Source organism: Mustela nigripes, chromosome 7 (genome assembly GCF_022355385.1).
Source record: "Mustela nigripes isolate SB6536 chromosome 7, MUSNIG.SB6536, whole genome shotgun sequence".
Classification (NCBI taxonomy): domain Eukaryota; kingdom Metazoa; phylum Chordata; class Mammalia; order Carnivora; family Mustelidae; genus Mustela; species Mustela nigripes.
The window spans coordinates 125,797,899-125,818,117 of NC_081563.1; the positions used below are offsets into that span (position 1 = coordinate 125,797,899).

Consider the following 20,219-nt stretch of genomic DNA (forward strand, 5'->3'; position numbering starts at 1 on the left):
TCTGGCAGAGACTCCCACAGCCACTTTCCATGTTCCGTCCCGTCTGGTCCTTCCACCTACACAGGAAACCCACCGGTGGGGAGGGAGCCTTACCCAGTGACACACAGCCTTGTGGACCAACTCCAAGGCTCTTGAGTGGAAAAACCACCACTCTTTTTCTCCTTAGTTGTGGTGAAATACACATAACATAAAATTTACCGACTTAACCATTTTCAAGTGTACAGTTCGGTAGAGTTAAGCACAGTCTCCTTGTTGCGCAGCCATCACCACCATGCATCTCCAGAACTCGTTTTCGTCTTGCAAAACTGAAGCTCAATACCCATGAAACATTGACTCCCTATCTTCCCCTTCTCCCAGGCCCTGGAAGTCAGCCTTCTGCTTTCTGCCTCTAGGAAAGTGGCTGCTCTAAGTAACCCTTGTAAGTGGAATCGTACAACAGTTGTCTCTTTGTGTCTGGCTGATTTCACTTAGCACCGTGTCCTCCAGGTCCATCCATGTCATAGCCTATGTCGGAATTTTCTTCCCTTTTTAAGGCAGAATAATCTTCTACTGTATACCATATTTTGTTCATTCATCTATCCATGGCACTTAGATTACGTCTACCTTTTTTGGCTATTGTGAATAATGCTACTAGGAACATGGGTGTATGAATATCTCTTTAAGACCCCGCTTTAAATTCTTTTGGGTATATACCCACAACTAACTGGATGACACGATGATTCTATTTTTAATTTTTTGAGGAATTGCCATGCTGTTTTCTGTAGTGGCTGCACCATGGTACATTTCCGCCAACAGGACACAAGGGTTCCAGTTTCTCCACATCTTCACCGACACTTATTTTCTTCCTCCACTTCCTCTTTCCTTTCTCCTCCTCCTCCTCCCCCTCCTTCTTGCTCTCCTTCTTCTTCCTCAGCCATCCACAGGGTGTGAGGTCCCGCTCTTGTTTCCTCTCATAGTCTGTGCTTTGGTAACTTTGAAGTCAGGTTGATTGGGATATCTTCTAATTCAGTAAAATTAGTCCTTTTTAGTGAACAGTTCCATGGGTTTTGACAAGTGCAAACCATCACAATCAATATATAGAATGTGGTTTTTTTTAAGATTTTATTTATTTATTTGACAGACAGAGATCACAAGTAGGCAGAAAGGCAGGCAGAGAGAGAAGGAAGCAGGCTCCCTGCTGAGCAGAGAGCCTGATGCAGTGCTCGATCCCAGGACCCTGAGATCATGACCTGAGCCAAAGGCAGCGGCTTAACCCACTGAGCCACCCAGGCGCCCAATATATAGAATGTTTTATGATCCCCTCACGTTCCCTCCCACCCCGTGCAATCTCTTTGCAATTAACCCCTTCTCCTTTCCTGGCGCTGGAAACAGCTGATGCATTTTCTGGTCCTACAGCTTTGCCTTTTCCAGACTATCATATAAATGGACTCCACAGTGCAGAGCCTTTTTTTTTTTCCCAAAGGCTTTTATTTATTTATTCAAAAGAGATCACAAGTAGGCAGAGAAAGAAGAAAGGAAGCAGGCTCCCTGCTGAGCAGAGAGCCTGATGCAGGGCTCGATCCCACCACCCTGGGCTCATGGCCTGAGCCAAAGGCAGAGGCTTTAACCCACTGAGCCACCCAGGCGCCCTTGCAAAGCCTTTTGAATCTGGAATTCTTCCCCTTCACACAACGCATCTCAGATAAGCACATCTCAGCAGGCAGTAGTTTGTTTTCACTGCTGAGTAATATTTCACTACTGAAGTGAGTACGCTACTGTATGTTTCCTAATCATGGAATTACATCTGAACTGTGTTTTACGGTTTTGAATAAGGTTACCAAAAGCACTTGTGTGCAGGTTTTTGTGGGAATATAAGTTTTATTTCACTTGAGTAAATACCTAGGAGTGGGACTACTGGATCAGATGGTAATTGTATGTTTAACTTAATAAGAAACTACCAAACAGCTTTCCAAAGTAGTCATTTTTTTTTTTAATATTCCTGCCAGCAGTGTGGGACAGGTCTACTTGCTGCACATCCTGGGCAGAACTTGGTATTGTTGGGTTATGTTTTTTAAATTAATTAATTTATTTGAGAGAGAGAGAGCATGAGGGGGAAAGAGAGAGAGAATCTGAAGCAGACTGTGCACTGAGTGTAGAGCCCGACACAGGGCTTGATTTCTCCACCGCGAGATCATGACCTGAGCTGAAACCAAGAGTCAGATGCTCAACTGACTGAGCCACCCAGGTGCCCCAGGTTGTGTTTTTAAAAAAGCCATTCTAGGGGCACCTGGGTGGCTCAGTGGGTTAAGCCTCTGCCTTCGGTTCGGGTCCATGATCCTGGGGTCCTGGAATCGAGCCCACATCAGGTTCTCTGCTCAGCAGGGGGCCTGCTTCCCCATCTCTCTCTGCCTGCCTCTCTGCCTACTTGTGATCTCTGTCTGTCAAATAAATAAATAACACCCTTTAAAAAAATAAATAAATAAAAATTAAAAAGCCGTTCTGGGTCCTTTATACAGTACCTGTACTACCCTTGAACTGGTATAGTGTTACTTGAGAGTAGACTTAAAATAGTTGTAAATATATATTATAGACTGTAGGGAAATGACTGAATTTTTTTTTAAAAGAAGTGTAATTGATAGGCTAAGAAAGGCGAGAAAAATAGAATCACATAAAGTGCTCAAAATAAAATAAAGCAGAAAAACAGGGGAAGAAAGAAAAGGAAATATGGTGCCTGGGTGGCTCAGTCATTGGGTGTCTACCTTTGGCTCAGGTTATGATCCCAGGCTCCTGGGATCAAGCCCCAAGTCAGGCTCCCTGCTCAGTGGGGAGACTGCTTCTCCCACTCCCCCTGCTTGTGTTCCCTCTCTCGCTGTCTCTCTCTGTCAAATAATTAAATAAAGCCTTTTAAAAAATAAAGAACAAGTACAACAAATAGTTATAAACATGATCAATGTTATGGCAGTTCTATCAATATTCACTTTAAGTGTGAATGGCCTGAATATATTCTAATTAAGAGACTGGAACTGTCAGAGTGGACAAAAAACCAAGACCTAATTATATGTTGTCTAAAAGAACCCCACTTTAAATATAAAGCCAAAGATAGTTTAAAAATAAAGGGATAGAAAAAGACATACCATCCTAACATTAATCAAAGGAAAGCTGGAGTAGCTATATCAACTTCAGGTAAAGCAGACTTCAGAACCAGAAACTTTATCTGGGATAAAGAGGATCATTAAATAATAAAGGAGTCCATAATCCAAGAAGACACAATAATCTTTAATATGTATGCCCCTAACAATAGAGTGTCAAAATATGTGAGGCAAAAACTGGTAGAACTCCAAGGAGAAATAGACAAATCCACCATTATAGTTGGAAACTTCAACACCTTTCTTTCAATATATATAAATCAAATGTGCAGAAAATCAGTAAGTATAGAGTTGAACATCACCGTCAGTGAACCTGATCTAACTGGCATTTATAGAATATTTCATCCACTAAACAGCAGAATACACATTCTTCTCAATCTCATATGGAACATTCATAACAGACCACATTCTGGGCCCCTAAAACACATCTTAACAGATCTAAAAGAATAGAAATCATACAAAGTATGTTCTCAAACCACAATGGCATTAAATTAAAGACCAATAATCATAGCTAGAAAAGTTCAAGATATTTGGAGATTAGACAATACACTACTAAATAACACATGAATCACAGAAGAAATCTCAAAAAAACCTCAAATATATTTTGAACTAGGGCATCTGGGTGGCTCATCCAGGTAAGTGTCTAGCTCTTGATATCAGCTCAGGTCATGATCTCGGGGTCATGAGATCGAGCCCCACGGAGGGCTCTGCTGTCAGCAGGGGTCTGCTTGAGATTCTCTCTCTCTGCCACCCCCCAACCCCCTCTGCGTGCTCTCTCTCTCTCTCTGAAAATAAGTAAATAAAATCTTTAACATTTTTTGAACTAAATGAAAGTGAAAATACAACTTATCTGAAGTGTAGGGTCAATGAAAAGAGGTTACATTACGTAATGATAACAGAGTCAAACCATGAGGAAGACAAAGCAATCCTAAATGTATAGACACCAAATTGAGAGAACCGAAAGGAGAAACAGACAAGTCCACTCCCAGAGTTGGAGACTTCAACACATCTCTAAAATACTCAATTTGGTGTCTATACATTTAGGATTGCTTTGTCTTCCTCATGGTTTGACTCTGTTATCATTACGTAATGTAACCTCTTTTCTTGGTGATTTTCTTTTATCTGATTTTAAGATGGCAGATTCTGCAGTCTTTTGATTACTGTTTGTATGGCATATCTTTTTCAATCCTTTTATTTTCAACCTACGTATGTCATGATACTTGAAGTGAATTTCTTGTTGATAGCTTTTATTTGGGCCATTTTTTCATATGTTATTTTACAGGTCTCTCTCATTTTTAAATGATGTATTTAGGCCATTTCCTGTTCATATAATTATTTGTGTCTTAGCGCTTCCATTTGCCATTTTATTGTTTGTTTCCTCTGCTTTTCATTACTCTGTTCCATTTTTCCATCCTTCCTGTGTTACTCAAACATTTTTTAGGATTCCGTTTTTTATTTAATCTATGGTGTTTTCTTTCTTTCTTTAAGATTTTATTCTTTATTTTTTTAAAGCTTTTATGTATTTATTTGACAGACAGAGATCACAAGTAGGCAGAGAGGCAGGCAGAGAGCAGAGAGCCCAGTTCAGGGCTTGATCCCAGGACCCTGAGATCATGACCTGAGCCTAAGGCAGAGGCTCAACCCACTCAGCCACTCAGGGGCCCCAAGATTTTGTTCTTTAAAGTAATTTAAACTCACAACCCTGAAATCAAGAGCTGCATGCTCCATGGATTGAGCCAGCCAGGGGCCCTCTTTGGTCATTCTTTTAGGGTAGGTCTTCAGACAGCAAATTCTCTTAATATTTCTTTATTTGAGAATGCCTTGATTTCTTATTCCTCAAAGGTCTTCTCACTGGGTATAGCATGTCAGAGATAAACAAATTATTTAAAGTAGGAAAGACAGGGATGCCTGGGTGGCTCAGTGGGTTAAAGCCTCTTTGGCTCAGGTCATGATCCCAGGGTCCTGGGATCGAGAACCCGAATCAGGTTCTCTCCTCAGCAGGGAGCCTGCTTCCCATACCCCCTGCCTGCTCTCTGCTTATTTGTGATCTCTGTCTGTCAAATAAATAAAATCTTAAGAAAAAAAATACACTGTTGTAATAGGAAAAAGAACCCAGTGTGAACTGAAGTCAACTTTGATTTGTACAGAGATGACTCAGCATCTTAAGGAATTTGGGAATAGGGACGGATTGAGGGAGGTGCTATAGAGTTAAGGAAGTGAAAATTTACAGAAAGCAGAAAGGGGATATTGGGCCATGTGAAACCCATCTAGGTTTGCTAACTGGCACTACTGATGTTAGGCTCCTACCCTCCCACAGAGATGTGTATCTTGCTGTTGGCAGACAGGGGTCCTATCTTCAGGGGTTAGCGGGAACAAACAGTGAATTCATTTGGCAGTCTTGCATTTTCTCAGGCAGTCACTTTAAGGGGTCTGGGGTCATCCTAGGAATTAAGTCTTGAGCTGTTAAAAACTATGTTAGTGTTTGTTTAAATCTTTATAGACCAAGGTTAAGGCCTGGTCAAAAAGAGGGCTCAGAGGAGCCCGGGTAGAGCTTGGTCAAGGGGAGAGTCTTTGTCAAGCACTCTGGATTGACTGTGCTTTCCTTCACTGCTTCAAACTCTTGTGCTACTTTTGCTCTGGCCTCCATGGGTCATGAGAACCTGCTGCAACTGAACTGTAGTTCTCCTCTCCGTAAGACAGCATTTCTCTATCTCCGTAAGATAGCATTTGACTTGGGTTTTCAAAAGTTTGATTATGGTATGTGTCATCATGGATTCATTTGGGTTTATGTTAGAGATTCGGTCAGCTTTTTGATCCTGGAGGTTCAGGTCTTTGTTGAATTTGGGAAATTTTCAGCCATTATTTTCTTGAATGTTGTTCCAGCTTCACTTCCTTTTCCTCTCCACCTGGGACCCCAGCGACAGAAATGTTCAATCTTTTGTTACTGTCTTCCAGGTTCCTCAGGCTCTGTTGGTTCGTTCTTTCTTTCTTAATATAATTTTCTCTCTTTTTCAGATTGTGTATTTCTACTGTTCTCTCTTCAAATTCACCAATCCTTTCATACATGATCTCCATTCTTCTACTGAGCCTCTCCAGTAAGGTTTTTGTTGTTTTGCTGTTGTTTTAAAATTTGGTTTCTGTATTAATTTCCTAGACCTACCTGCTGTAACAACTGGCTTGACAGCTTAAAACTGTAGAAGTTATTTCACACAGTACTGGAAGCCAAGAGTCCAAAAATCAAGGTGTTAATTCTATCTGTAGGCTCTAAGGAAGACTCTGCCCCAAGGCTAACTAGCTTGTGGTGATTGCCATCAATCCCTGGTGTTCCTTGGCTGACAGACCTATCATCCTGGTATTTGCCTCCCTCTCTTATGTTGGTCTCCTTTGGGTATCTTTCTGTGTTTTCACATAGTCTTCCTATAGAAGAGACGAGTTATTGGATTTAGTGCCCACACTAATCCAGTATGACCTCATTTTACCTAATTATTTCTGCAAAGACTCTATTTCCAAATAAGGTTATGTTCTGTAGTACTGAATAGACATGAATTTTTAGAGAACGCTATTCAACCCAGCACAGTAATTTTTTCTTCAGTTCTAAGATTTCTATTTTCTTTATGTCTTCTATTTTTTTCCCGAGTTTTATTAAATTTTTAAATTTATTTCAGGCATGTTTGTTGAAGCATTTTTATAGTGGCTATCTTAAAATCAGAGTCAGATAAAGCCAGCAACGCTGTGATCTGTTGGCATCTGTTGTTTGTCTTTTCTTACCCAAATTGAGATTTTCCTGGTTCAAGGTATGATGTATTATTTTCAGTTATTACCTAGACGTTTTGGAAGTTTTGTTATGAGACTCTGGGATCTCATTTAAATCTTCTGTTTTAGCAGGCTCAGATGACCTGGGCCAGTGAGACGGGGGGCACCAACTCTTTATCATCAGGTGAGAGTGAAAATTGAGGCTAGGTGCGTGACCCCACTCATACCACCCAGTAGGGCAAGGGCAGGTTTATTTCATTATGGCTGGGCAGAGATTGACATCTAGGCTCTACACTTGGCCTCCTTTATACTGGGGGAAGGGAGTGTTGCCTCATTATTGCTGGATGGGGATGGCAGCGTGGTTCTGCACATGGTCTCCTCTGACACCATGGAAATGGGGAGGGATTTTTGGGGAAGGGTACTTGTTACTGCTCGGCAGTGATGAAGCCGTCTCTCACCTGGTCTCCAAGCTCTCACACCACTCAGAGGTGAAGTGGGGGAGTTGCCCTGTTACCTTTTGTTACAGGACAAATATTGAAGTCTGGTTTTCCCCTGTTTGTTAGTCGAGGCTGGGAATGGTTTTTCCTCTAGTATTGCTGAAGTAAGACATTTAATGTGAGAAGATTTCTGTCTTGCTAGGGTGCCCCTTTCTCAGTCCTTTGACAAGAGAAAACAGGCTTTTCATGGGGACAATTTTTACCTGTGCCTATTTGGCATTTCCAGGTTGCAGTCTTCTCCAGACCCCAGCAAAAAGGAAACCTACTAGGTTTCCTGATTGATCTGCCTTCTTATGTTTGTTTGAGGTATAACGACCAGCATTTTAAGCTGTACTTAGTGGGATGGATAGAGAGGAATGCATCTACTCCGTTTCGTTCATGACCAAAAATCCTGTTTTTATTTTATACTCTCTTTATCCCTATATATCCAAGCTGGAGATGTTTCTCGATCTATAATCCTTTTAAGAACTTGTAGGTCACTCAATCTTATTCAGGGCACACTAATAGACAAAAGCCATGCCCACAATTTCTTTGAAATAAACCCTTCTCTGCATTAGGCTTCTGCTGGAATGGCTAAGGACAACTCCCCCAAGCTTTCTAGAACCCTTGTTGTTTGAGTCAAAGGATTAGTGAGGCACACCTATAATTTCTTTATCGATCTTTTATCTGACTGAATAGTACTCTGAGGCATTGCCTTTAATCTCCCTGAGATGTAAACTCAAGATTTTGTAGCCATAGTCTCAGTTTCATTTTTTTTTTTTTTAAGATTTATTTATTTGAGAGGGAGAGGAGAGAGAAAACACAAGGGAAGGGAGGGGCAGAGGGAAAGGGAGAAGCAGATTCCCCCGATGAGCAGGGAGCCCAACGAGGGCCTCCATCCCAGGACCCTGGGATCATGCTCTAAGCCGAAGGTTAAGCTTAGATGCTTAACAGACTGAGCCACCCAGGCGCCCCCTCAGTTTCATTTTTGGACCATGTTGTTTTGGATGTTTTCAATGCCCTGGATTTGAGGTTTGCTAGGAAACCACTTAATGTTATGATCATTTGCCATTTGGAGTGGCTGAGAATTTCGTAGCATGAAGTCCCAATTCCCTCAAATTCAACAATGCTTCCTTTGAGCTCTGGGTTTCTCTGCCTTGGCACTGCGGACACTCAGGGCAGGATGAGTGTTTGTGTTGGAGGGCAGGGGTGAGAGGGCCTGTCTTGTGCACTAGAGGATATTTAAGAGTATCTCTGGCCTCTACCAACTAGATGTCAGTAGCAGCCTTTCTATTCTGACAACCAGAAGTGTCTCAGACATTGCCAATGTCCCCCCTGGGAAGTGGCCTTGCTGTCACTTGGGAACTGCTGCTTTATTCCTTTCTCCCTGCTGGCATTTTACTGTCAGCAGCAAGAAGAAACTAGGTGGCACCTTGACCACCTTGCTTGGCAATGTCCGCAGCTCCATCACCCAGTTCATTGGGCACACTCCTTGCTCTCCTCTTTCCTGCCGGCACGGGTCTGCGAGGCTCAGGTCTGTTAACCTCTGGGTCCTGACATAATGAGCTTCCTCTTCCCACGGTTTCCAGGAGCATTTACCCACTTTCCCGTCTGTCCTGGCTGTGGCCTTATTAAAGGCTTCTCTCAGCAGCTTTTCCAAAGCCCTTTGACAGCACTCTTCTCTGTCTGTGGCCAGTTCTAACGCCACTGCTGCGCTCTGGAGCTGACACAGCAGCGCTCTACCCCAGTACCAAAGTCTCTGCACCATACCTATTGCCCTATTGCCACATGGCATTACACCTTAGCAGTTTGATACAAGGATTCAGTATCACAAAGGCTTTGGGCAGCAGGAATCCAGGAATGCTCTCCCTGAAATGGCTCTGCCCCAGTCTCAGTCTCTCACGAGGTTGCAGGCAAGCTGCTGGCCAGGACTGCGGTCCTCCCAAGGCACTACCAGGGCTGGTGGATCTGTTTCCCTGCTCACTCATGCCGTTTGCTGGCAGGACTCTGCTCTTTCTGGATGTTGGCCGGAATCTTCTCTTGCTTGCCACGTGGGCCTCTCCTCGTGGCTGTTGACAACATTGTAGCTGGCTTCCCCCAGAGTGACGGATCCAAGCAACAGAGGACACACACCCTAGATGGAAGCTGTGGTCTTTTGTTTTTTTTTAATCCTAATTTTGGACAGGATCCACCATCATTTCTTACTGCTCACCCGGAGTAACCTTGATTCAGTGTAGCAGAGGACTACACAAAGGTATGACTAACAAAAGGCACTGAGTCCTGGGGGCTATTTGGGTGGCTGGCTGCTGCATTTCAATTTCATTCAATTCAGGATATTTTTCTAATTTCCTTTTGGACTTCATTTTTGACTCATGAGTTATTGTGAAGTGTTGTATTTTACTTCCAAGTATTGGGGGTGTTTCCCAGGTATCTTTATTAGTTATATAATTATATTTCAATTCTTGTATAGTCATATCAACATTTTATATGATTTAAACTCTCTTAAATGTGTTGAGGTTTGTTTTGTAGCCTAAACCATGATGGATCTTGGTGAATGTTTTATGTGCAGTTGAAAAGAAAGTTTACTGTTGTGGGTAAAGTGTTCTAAAAGTGTCGGTTGGAACAAGTCAGTTGATAGTGTTCAGGCTTCCTATTATGCTCCTTTCTTTGTCCTGCCTACTTGTTTTATTGATTACTGAGAGAGCAGTATTGAATTCTCTAACTGAAATATAGATTTTTCTCTTTCTATTTTAGGTCTATTGGTTTTTACTTCATCTATTTTTGAAACTCTGTTATTAGATGTAGTCACATTTATAATAGTGGAATCTTCTTGGTGAATTGAATCTTTTATTGTTATGAATATCCCTCTTCATCATTGGTAATAGTCTTTTTGAAGTTTACATTTGTCTGGTATTAATACTGCCACTCCAATTTACTTTGATTACTGTTTGTATGGTATATCTCATTCCACTCATTTACTTTTTTTAAAAATTAATTTATTTGACAGACAGAGATCACTAGTAAGCAGAGAGGCAGGCAGAGAGAGAAAGGGGGAAGCAGGCTTCCCGCTGAGCGGAGAGCCCAATGTGGGACTCGATCCCAGGACCCTGAGATCATGACCTGAGCCGAAGGCAGAGGCTTTAGCCCACTGAGCCACCCAGGAACCCCTCCATTCACTTATTTTTAACCCATATATTTCTATATAGTTAATTGGGTTTCTTATAGACAGTACATTATTGCCTTTTGCTTTACTTCCCACTCTACTAGTCTGTCTTTCAACTGGTTGTCTTTCATTGACAGTTGGATTTAAAACATATATCCTGCTATTTGTTTTATAGTTAACATCTTTTTTTCCCCCTCACTTTTTCTCTTGTTCTTCCTTACTTTGGAATAATTACATTTTTTCAGGGAAAAACATCCATCTGTTGGGTACCATAAATAGAGAATAAGACTTATTGCATTTGATCGAAACAGTTGATTACTCATAGCACACCAAGCAACATGAACAGTAGCACAGTTGTGTGTTCATTGGTTGGTTCCTTTGGCCCCAAGTCTGACAACTGATATGGTGGTCCCAGATGCACAAGACAGACACAGTGGGTTTACACTCTGGCTGAGGAGCCAGACCCAGAACTTTTATAGCAAGCAGTAAGCAAGCCTGCCTTGATTTGAGAAAGACATGATCTGATCTCTCAAGCTCTATAAACAATCAGCTTCCTAGGCAAGGGCCCATGTGAAAGAGAAGTCAGATCCTTGCGATCTTGACATAGTCAGTAAGACACATTGAACACAAAAAGGCTCAGGGAGGGGTGCCTGGGTGGCTCAGTGGGTTAAAGCCTCTGCCTTCGGCTCAGGTCATGATCCCAGGGTCCTGGGATGGAGCCCCGCATTGGGCTCCCTGCTCAGCAAGGAGCCTGTTTCCCCCTCTCTCTCTGCTTGCCTCTTTGCCTACTAGTGATCTCTGTCTGTCAAATAAATAAACAAAATCTTAAAAAAAAAAAAAGGCTCAGGGAGAATGCCTCGCCATATTTTTATTATCCCACTTTGTCTCCATATTGGCCTGTTATTTATACTTTAAAAAAAATTTTAGTGGTTGCCCTTGCATTTACTATATATCTTCAATTAATCAAAGTCAATATTCAAATAATGTTATTACCACTTCTTACATAGCAGAGGGCCCTTCAACAGTCTATTTCCAGTTCCTTATCCCATCATTTTTATTGTTATTGTTATACATTTTACTTTAGTGTATGCTATCTATCCACAACCTATTGCTACTTGTTAAAATTGAAGTGTGGTGATATACAATTTTACATTAGTTTCAGATGTACAACATAGTCATTCAACAATTATATACATTACAAAATGCTCACCACAATAAATGTACTTACCATCTGTCACCACACAAAGTTATTGACTATATTCCCAGTGCTACACTTTCCATCCCCGTGACTTCTCACACAAAAGAGTAGTGTGTGGCCACTTTAGATAGTCAGTTGTCTTTAGATAGTCGGTTGTCTTTAGATAGTCAGTTGTCTTACAACGTGATTAAAAACAGAAAACTGTCTCTTCTATTTACCTTTATTCTGTTCATTTCCAGAGATCTTTACTTCTTTATGTAGATCTTTCTGGAGGCAGAAAAAATGTGATACCAGAGCAAAACCTGGATCTACATAAGGAAATGAACTTTCCTTACCCTTCTGCATGGAGGCCCCGTCTTCCTCCCACCTCACAAGTGGGCCAGTGCCTGCGTCCCATTTCTTCTTGGAGGCTCCTGTCCTTCTTTGGAATTCAGGTTAATTGGTTGCTCTGCAGCCTCAGCTCTCTGATGGGTTTGACGAAAGTTGTAATTTTATAGACTACCTAACAATTTTTTTAAAATTGTGATTAGTGTGGCAATGATGCACTTCCCAGCTTTCTGCATCCTGGATGGAAGCCAGAGTCTCAGCCATCTACTTTTCCATGGCTCCCTCCACTTCCTTTGCCATCTGCTCTGGAGGCTGCTACCTGGGTCTTTCTCTTGCCTGATGCCCTTCCAGCTTAGCCCCCTGAATTATCTCTAGCTTCGATGCTTTTCTCTTTCTACCCCTTCATGTGGCAACTATCAGACAAAGAGAAGGGATGGAGGTTCCAAATCTGTCACCATCTTGAAGACAGGTCAAAATAATCCTTGGAGTTCTGTTCCTAGGGATAAGCCCGGAACGGGGAGAGGAAGTGGCTTTGGGAGCTGAGCTCTCACCCACCATACTACTGAGCTGGCCTCATTCCTCTGTGCTAGGAAGTGGGACCAAGAATCTACTTCATCCATTAATGAGGAATAAGAATCCCACTGACTAAAACATTTCTTGGGAGATGAAAATTGCAACAGGACAGAAGGGGAACAGACTGGGAGCAGTGGTTACAAGCACAGCCTCTGGAAGCAGCCTATGTGGATTTGAATTCCATCACTTATTTGCTGTATGGCTTGGACAAGTCCCTTCACCTCTCCGTCTGTCAGTTTCTGGATCTGTCAAATGGAGATCATAATAGTATTTACCTCACAAAACTGTTAAGACAATTAAAAGTTAATATATACAAAGCACTTATAATAGCAACAGATATTCAACAAACTCTGTAGAAGTACTATTAGGGTGTACTTCCTATAATTTCAGAAATTCACGGAAGAAAACACTTTCCTCCCTTTCTCAGAACCCATTACAATCGAAACACCTAATGTTTATTGAGCATCTCCAAAGTACCCACATCCTGTACTAAGCATTTTATATGAATTATCTCATAAGTGGTGGGGATTAATTATTCCTACCTAATAAGTAAGGAAATCAAGGAACAGAGAAATTAAGTGTTTACACAGCTGGCTAGATGCAGAGCTAGGTTTGCAACCCTGGAGGGTCAGACTACCACACCCGTGCTCTTAACCACTTGCCTCCCACAAACTAAACATTTTGCTTGTAACTTTTTGCTTTTTGCTTGCTGTATTTCTCTCACAGGGTTGTTTTGAGATCCCACTAACAATAGAAGAAGCAGTGCTTTGGCTATTTGTACAGGGCTGGTCCTCTGACAGGGAAGCCCGCATGTGTCATGGCTCCATCCCTTTGCACATTCCCATCCCCCCCCCCCCCTTTCTCTGCTTGTTGAACTCATTTCTTGAAGACTCGGCTCAGATATCAGCACTTAGATTTCTATTCTAACAATGGAGGGATTTAAGCGGGGGGGGGGGGGGGGGTTTTGAACGCAGACTTGGTTTTGAAATGGTGACTGACTGCTGTGTGTTGTGGGGAGGAGAGGGGAGGGGAGAGGGATGGAATGTAGCAGGGCCAGAGCGAGTACGGGAAACCCAGATCCAAGGCTACCGGAGGAACCAAGGGAGAGAGGGTAGTGGAGTCGGCGAGGAATGGTGGATTGAAAAGTTATTTAGGGCAGAGAATCGACAAGGAATGGAGGAGTATTTAGCACAGGACAGGGAGGTGCTAAGGAGGAATTCTGGCTTGCTCGCGGATGCTTGTTGAGTGAATGAACGAATGACCCCATGGAAGAGGTATTCCCGACAGAAACCCCCGACCCCGTCCTGTTCCCCCGCGGCTTCTGGAGTTGTGAGCACAAGTGGATGGGTGGGAGGGAGGAGGAGAAGAATGGGCACAGAATCTCAGTACAGTAGCTGCCAGATTAGACACTTATGGCCCAGGTTTGAGCAGGAGGCGCGGAGAGGCGGGTAAGAGTTTCCTCTGTCGGCCCGCAGTCAGCACCTCGCCCCTCCACCCCCGCCACCCTGGACGCGCTGCGCCCCTGTTCGCGCCCTGGAGGACTTGGCTCCACGCCGGCGTCTCGGGGTGCGGCGCGGCGGCCCACCCCTGCAGCCCTGACCCGCCCCGTCCGGGCGCCCACCCCGCCCAGCGCGCTGGAAGGCTGGGCGGCGGTTCGGTGCGGTCCCGGAGCCAGAATCCGGGGCTGCCGGGTGAGTCCCAGGGTCAGGCGGGCCCTCCGCCGCGGCGCACCTGCCCTGATGGGCGGCACCGGGTCAGTGCCCTCCCCGCTCCAGCGGGTCCCCTTCCCCGCCGCGCCTTCTCGCCCAAGGTGCGGGTGCGGGTGCTTTGTCGCGGGGCTGCCCGGGAGTCGCGAGCAGCAAGTGCGCGTGGGTCGAGAACCAGCGCGTATCCCCACGGCGGGGCTGCGCGGCTGAGCGCGGTGCAGCAAGTGGATCTGAGCGTGCGGAGCCGAGCGCCCCGGCAGCGGGCGGAGTGCGGACGCGCGCGGCCAGCTGCGGGGCAACGATGCGCGCCGGGAACTTTTCGCCGGGCCTGGAAGTGCGAGCGGCCGCGCCCGAGGGGGCTCCCCGAGGCCGCCGGGAGGGAGGCGAGCGCGGGTGCCCGCCGCCGCCCCTCCCCCACTTCCGCCGCCCGCCGCTTCCTCGTTCCCGGCTCCCAGGGCCCCGCCGTCCCGCGGGAGCCCCGGCGGCGCAGCCCCACCCCGGCCGGCGCGGCTCGCTCCCACGCCCCCGCCGCCGTCTGGCCGGAGCCGAGCGACCGAAGCAGCGGGGGCGCGGGGCGCTGCAGGTAGGGGCTCGGCGGCGGGTGCGCAGAGGCGGCGGGCGGACCAGGGCCGGGGGCCGGCCTCACTAGCCGAACGCCCGGGAGCCCTCGGCTGCCTCCTCCCCCGGCCGCGGGGGCGCCCCGGCCCTTTTTAGGGAATTTTCTCGCTCCCGTGGACTCCAGGGCGGGTGGGGCGGAGAATGGCAGGGCGCTCTGCATTTGTGGGGCTCACCGGGCTCCCTTCTTCCAGCGCCTTTCGTCGCGTAAACAACTCCCTTCCTCTCCCCGGCCCTGGCTCTGCTACCTCCTGGGGACAGCCCCTCAGGTCTCGGGAGATGGATGGGGTTAGGGGGAGGGGGAGAGGGGGCGTCCTGGCACCCCCGGCCCGTGGGTGCCCCCACCCTCGTCCTCTTCCTCCCCCGCCGGGCCGCTGGAGCAGACGGCCCCAGGGGCCCCGGGTATTTTTAGCGCTGTGACCTGGGCGGCAGCTCGGAGAGCCTTTCCCAGGAATCGGCGTCAGCGCCTCCCTCCCCCGCGCTGCCAGCCGGCGGCCACCCGGTCTCAGCACACTGCCTTTGGCCCTGACTGGCCCAGTTGGGTTTGAATCCCTCGCCGTCCGCAGCAGCGCCTTGTGGCGCGGGCCGGGGTCTCCGACTCGGGAGTCCCAGGAATCGAGGGAGGCAGGCTAAAGAGGATGACGAGTTGGTCCTCAAGCCAGATGCTCCCTTGCCTCCGGTGATGGGCTCAGAGCGCGCCGCCGGAAGGAGATGGAGTGAATGCAAGTGGATGTATAGGGCCTGGGCTGGCCCAGAGCTCTGGTGTTCTGGAAAGCTCTCCGCAAGAGAGACCCCCGGGGTCCCCAGGGGGCCTGGTCTAAATTGGACCCAGGACCCGCCCTTCCAATTGCTACTCACTGACTAATGGGGATAGAAGCCTGAGATGTGTCAGGGGAGAGAGGTGCTCAAATAAAGGGCTGGGGAGTAGGGAGAAGAAAGAGATGGGGGTGGGGGGCCGGCTCGGAAGAGCACAGTGTCCGGGCTTTACATTTTACAGAGCACCTGCTCCAGCAACTGCTGGGTTGTGTTTGAGGCAGGTAGCACTAGTAAGTCATTTTCGGATGGGAAGACTGAGGCTGGAAAGATGATTTCCTTAGGGGCAGAGCTGAGTCTGGAAGTCAGGTCTGTGACTTCAGAGCAGGGTTTGGAGGGGATGGTGGTGATGGGGTGTGGGCGGGAGAGGGGCTGCTTTAGTCTGTGGGTTTGGAAGGCTGGGCATGAACCAGAGTTGCAACACTTGAGCACCCTGAGATCCCCATCTGACTGTCTTCCATGGCCTTCTGAGGGGAGGCTGGGTGTGTTGGAAGTGCCTCCCTCTTTGAGGCTGGACCAATCCTTCCAACCCCTCTCACAAGGTCATGATAGTGAGACTTGGCTGTTGGCCCCGTTCCCTGAATACAGAGGAGCTTCTTCTGCCGTGCCTGGAACCAGCATCCCCTTTGTGGGGCCAGGCTCAGCCCTGCCTCTCTCTGAGACTCGAAGTTTGTAGTAACAGACTTTCTTTCAAGGGAGGGAAGGAGGTGGCCAAGTGCGGTGGCGTCCAGGCTGCCACGCCGGGATGCTGGTTGCAGAGAGGTTCCCCGAGCCCAGGCTCCCGTTGTGTTCCTGCTCAACTTCGTAGCTGAATGTGCTCTTCCACCTTCCAGGAGCTGACATGGACCCAAATCCTCGGGCAGCCCTGGAGCGCCAGCAGCTCCGCCTTCGGGAGCGGCAGAAATTCTTTGAGGAAATTTTACAGCCGGAGACAGAGTTTGTCTTCCCCCTGTCCCACCTGCATCTCGAGTCACAGAGACGTAAGCTCTGAGTCCTGGGGAGAGGGACTGGGGTGGGGTGGGGGGATAGGTCTCATAGGTCCTGAATCCTGGGAACCTCCTCCCTTTGTTTTTCCGGCCCTCGAGACTCCTGTCTCTGGACCTGACATATATCCTTGACCATTGGAGGGGTTCTGGCCTGCCTCCTCCTGACTTGTCCCCTTCTTGATCTGCAGCCCCCATAGGTAGTATCTCCTCCATGGAAGTGAACGTGGATGCCCTGGAGCAGGTAGAACTTATTGACCTTGGAGACCAGGATGGAGCAGATGTGTTCTTGCCTTGTGAGGACCCTCCACCAGCCTCCCAGACGTCTGGTATGGCCTTTGGCTTTGAGGACTTGGGCTCCAGTTAGCCAGAACCGGGTGGCAGGCTCTGGAGTGAGGCTGCAAGGCAGGGCTGGGGAAGTGTACTCGTAGGGGCTGGGAATGTGTGTTTCTTTCTTTTTTTTTTTTTTTTTAAGATTTTATTTATTTATTTGACAGACAGAGATCACAAATAGGCAGAGAGGCAGGGAGAGAGAGAGGAAGGTAAGCAGGCTCCCCGCTGAACAGAGAGCTGGATGTGGGGCTCGATCCCAGGACCCTGGGATCATGACCTGAGCCGAAGGCAGAGGCTTTAACCCACTGAGCCACCCAGGTGCCCCAAAATGTATGTTTCTACCAGTGAAACAGCTGTCTGTTTTGATTTTAGGGAAGTTGATCCCGAGGAGAACTGCGTGACAGATTTCCAATCTAAAATTTCTGGGAATGCCCCAGCCCCATTTAGGCTTTGTTAATTTTGCGTTTGTGAAATTAATCTGATTAATTAATGTAATTAAAATAATATAAAATATAAATTTTTATATTAGCTAACTTAAGCCATCTTAGTCCTCTTTTATGAGTATTTACTGAGCACTTTTTTTTTTTTTTTTAGGTTGCTAATACAATGGTCCATTAGCTCAACCCTTACAATGTCCTATTAGGGCAGGTGGTATTATCCCGATTTTATAAAGGAGGAAATTAGACTCAGACATTGTCATACAGCCAGAAAGTGGAAAGGCTGGGTTCAGACCATGGTTGTGTCAGTCCGAAGACCATCTTTTGAGCCAGTAAGATAGATATTCTCTTATTTAAACTGCTGCTCCTTGTAGATGGCCTATTGCAAGCCAGATATTCTATACTCATTCTTCGTTTTATCCTCAAAACTCTTCTGGAATATAGGTGCCTATCACATTCTTAGAGAAGATTCAGTCTTTCAGGGGGAGAATGACTTGCTCATAGCCCCTGGGTAGCAAGTAGGTGACATCGGTAGAGCTTGAACTCGGATTGATCGACCTGACTCTAGGGCCTAGACATGGTGTAGTGAAGTAGAAGGAACTGGGAGTCCAGAGACCTGGCTCTTTGTGGACTGGCTCAGTGGCTGGTCACTCCCCTGCCCTTCTCTGGGCTTCAGCCTCTCCTGGCCAGACCATCTCCGAGAGTGCCCTGAAGCCCTGTCTGTGGCCCTGACCATCGCTTCTTTCTGGGCAGGGCTGGATGAGCACCCAGAGGAGTTGAGCCTTCCAATGCCGACGCCTGACAGGACTGCATCCCGCACGTCCTCGTCATCTTCTGACGACTCCACCCACCTGCACAGCCCAAATCCCAGTGACGGCGGGGCGGACACGCCCTTGGCACAGTCTGATGAGGAAGAGGATGGGGCTGATGGAGGGGCAGAGCCTGGAGCTTGCAGCTAGCGGTGGGCTCCATCTACAGACTGACCGAGCCGGCTCTTCTCCACAGGAGACCGTAGGCCCAGCCAGAGCCCTTCGGAGAAGACCAGACTCTTTACTTGCAGTCGGCACCAGGGGGAGGCAAGGACAGCGGGATAACGCACCTCTCTGGGAATTAACTGTCCTGCTTCCCTGCTAACCTTTCCTGCTACAACCCTCCCACCAGTTTTTGGCTTCCCCCTGAGGTAGGGCTTACAGGCGAGGAGATGGGACATGAGGCAGGACAAGATGCTACTGCTCTCCCTAGCACCCGTCCCTCCCCACACTATCCTGCCATCTTCTGATAGTGTCTCCTAAACCAGTGTCTCTAAGTGGCCGTGAGCTCCTTAGCATGCCCTGAGTAGTGGTACTCCAGCTGTCCTGCTCCCCCACATCCTGTTTGGGAAAAGGGCACAGTATAAATAATAAAAAAGAATCCACCAACCGTTCCCCTTCATGTGTCATGTTACAGAGATCTCAGACCCACTCTGTCTAACCAACACCATCCCTCCAGCTCTTCAGGAAATAGGTCTTGAATACATGTGCCGGGCATTTGGAAAATAGTTTTTTTTTTTTTTTTTTTCAGATTTTATTCATTTATTCAACAGAGAGAGAGATCACAAGTAGGCAGAGGCAGGCAGAGAGGAGGGGGAGGCAGGCTCCCTGCTGAGCAGAGAGCCTGACGTGGGGCTTGATCCCAGGACCCTGGGGTCATGACCTGAGCTGAAGGCAGAGGCTTTAACCCACAGAGCCACCCAGGCGCCCCTGGAAAACAGTTCTGAACAAGACAGTCTGCACCTCTGCCTTCAGGACCTGACTCTCTCTCTGGCGGAGAAAACCAAGTAAACGCCACGGTTCACGGGGTAATCAGTAGCATGATGAAGAACAACTCTGGTATCAGAAGATAGCTCATCTGGCCCCCGAAGAGCTGATTTTTAAGCTGAGATCCAGAGGTTGAGTAGGAGTTTGCCAAGTGGGGGCTGTAATCCCAGCAGAAAGAGCAGCCTGGGTAGACGGTAAATGGAGAGAAATAGCTCTGAGGAACTGAGAGACGTTCAGCAGGGCTGCCCTGTTGCAACTGGGGACAAGAGGTAGGTGAGAGAGGGGACACTGACCAAGGTTACTCGTGAAATACTTGGAAGCCTATATCAAGTTTCAATTTGGCTGCTAGTAAAAGGTTTAAGAGGCTTACTTTATTTCCTCACATTAAAGAAGTCCAGGGGTGCCTGCGTGGCTCAGTGGGTTAAAGACTCTGCCTTCAGCTCAGGTCATGATCCCAGGGTCCTGGGATCGAGCCCCACATCGGACTCTGCTCAGCGGGGAGCCTGCTTCCTCCTCTCTCTCTCTCTCTGCCTGCCTCTCTACCTACTTGTGATCTCTGTCTGTCAAATAAGTAAATAAAATCTTAAAAAAAATAAAGAAGTCCAAAGTGCAGGGCTGTGTGGCTGCTCCAACGTCCTTTTTGGCTCTTTTTGCTCAGCCGTCCCAGCCACAGGGCTCGAATTCCCTTTGACGGCGGCTCCCGTCTGAGGTAGCTCTTGAAGCTTTGCCCATCGTGTCCTTGAAACCGGGAGAAAGTGGGAGAGAAACTGGGGATGGGCAAAGCACAACCTGCTGTCGATTTCCGCTTCAGGACGCGTCCTTGGAAGTTCTAACCAGTGGCGTCCACTTTCATCCCACTGACCAGAGCTTGCTAATGGGAACAACGTCTCACAGATGTTTTATAGACACAGGGACACAACA

General features: G+C 47.2%; 2 protein-coding genes across 2 annotated transcripts in view; both read left to right on the forward strand.

Moving 5' to 3' along the window:
- The window catches only part of SYS1 (SYS1 golgi trafficking protein), a 33,148-nt gene extending 16,476 nt beyond the window's left edge, over positions 1 to 16,672 (forward strand). Inside the window, exon 3 of the mRNA XM_059407091.1 lies at positions 16,583 to 16,672. Within this exon, the coding sequence (XP_059263074.1) occupies positions 16,583 to 16,589 (7 nt within the window). The 3' untranslated portion in view covers positions 16,590 to 16,672. The remainder of the gene's footprint in view (positions 1 to 16,582) is intronic.
- DBNDD2 (dysbindin domain containing 2) lies at positions 16,591 to 18,921 on the forward strand. Its single transcript, XM_059407092.1, has 3 exons — positions 16,591 to 16,729; positions 16,924 to 17,061; positions 18,256 to 18,921. The coding sequence occupies exons 1-3, from the start codon at positions 16,591 to 16,593 to the stop codon at positions 18,459 to 18,461; spliced, it is 483 nt and encodes a 160-aa protein (XP_059263075.1). The 3' UTR covers positions 18,462 to 18,921.
- The last annotated feature ends 1,298 nt before the right edge of the window (positions 18,922 to 20,219 follow it).

Bases quoted from the DNA above. Each gene is read 5' to 3' on its own strand.
- DBNDD2 (XM_059407092.1), top strand. From the start codon at position 16,591: ATGGACCCAAATCCTCGGGCAGCCCTGGAGCGCCAGCAGCTCCGCCTT. The intron at 16,730-16,923 runs GTAAGCTCTGAG...CTTGATCTGCAG, and splicing joins GCATCTCGAGTCACAGAGAC to CCCCCATAGGTAGTATCTCC. The intron at 17,062-18,255 runs GTATGGCCTTTG...CTTTCTGGGCAG, and splicing joins ACCAGCCTCCCAGACGTCTG to GGCTGGATGAGCACCCAGAG.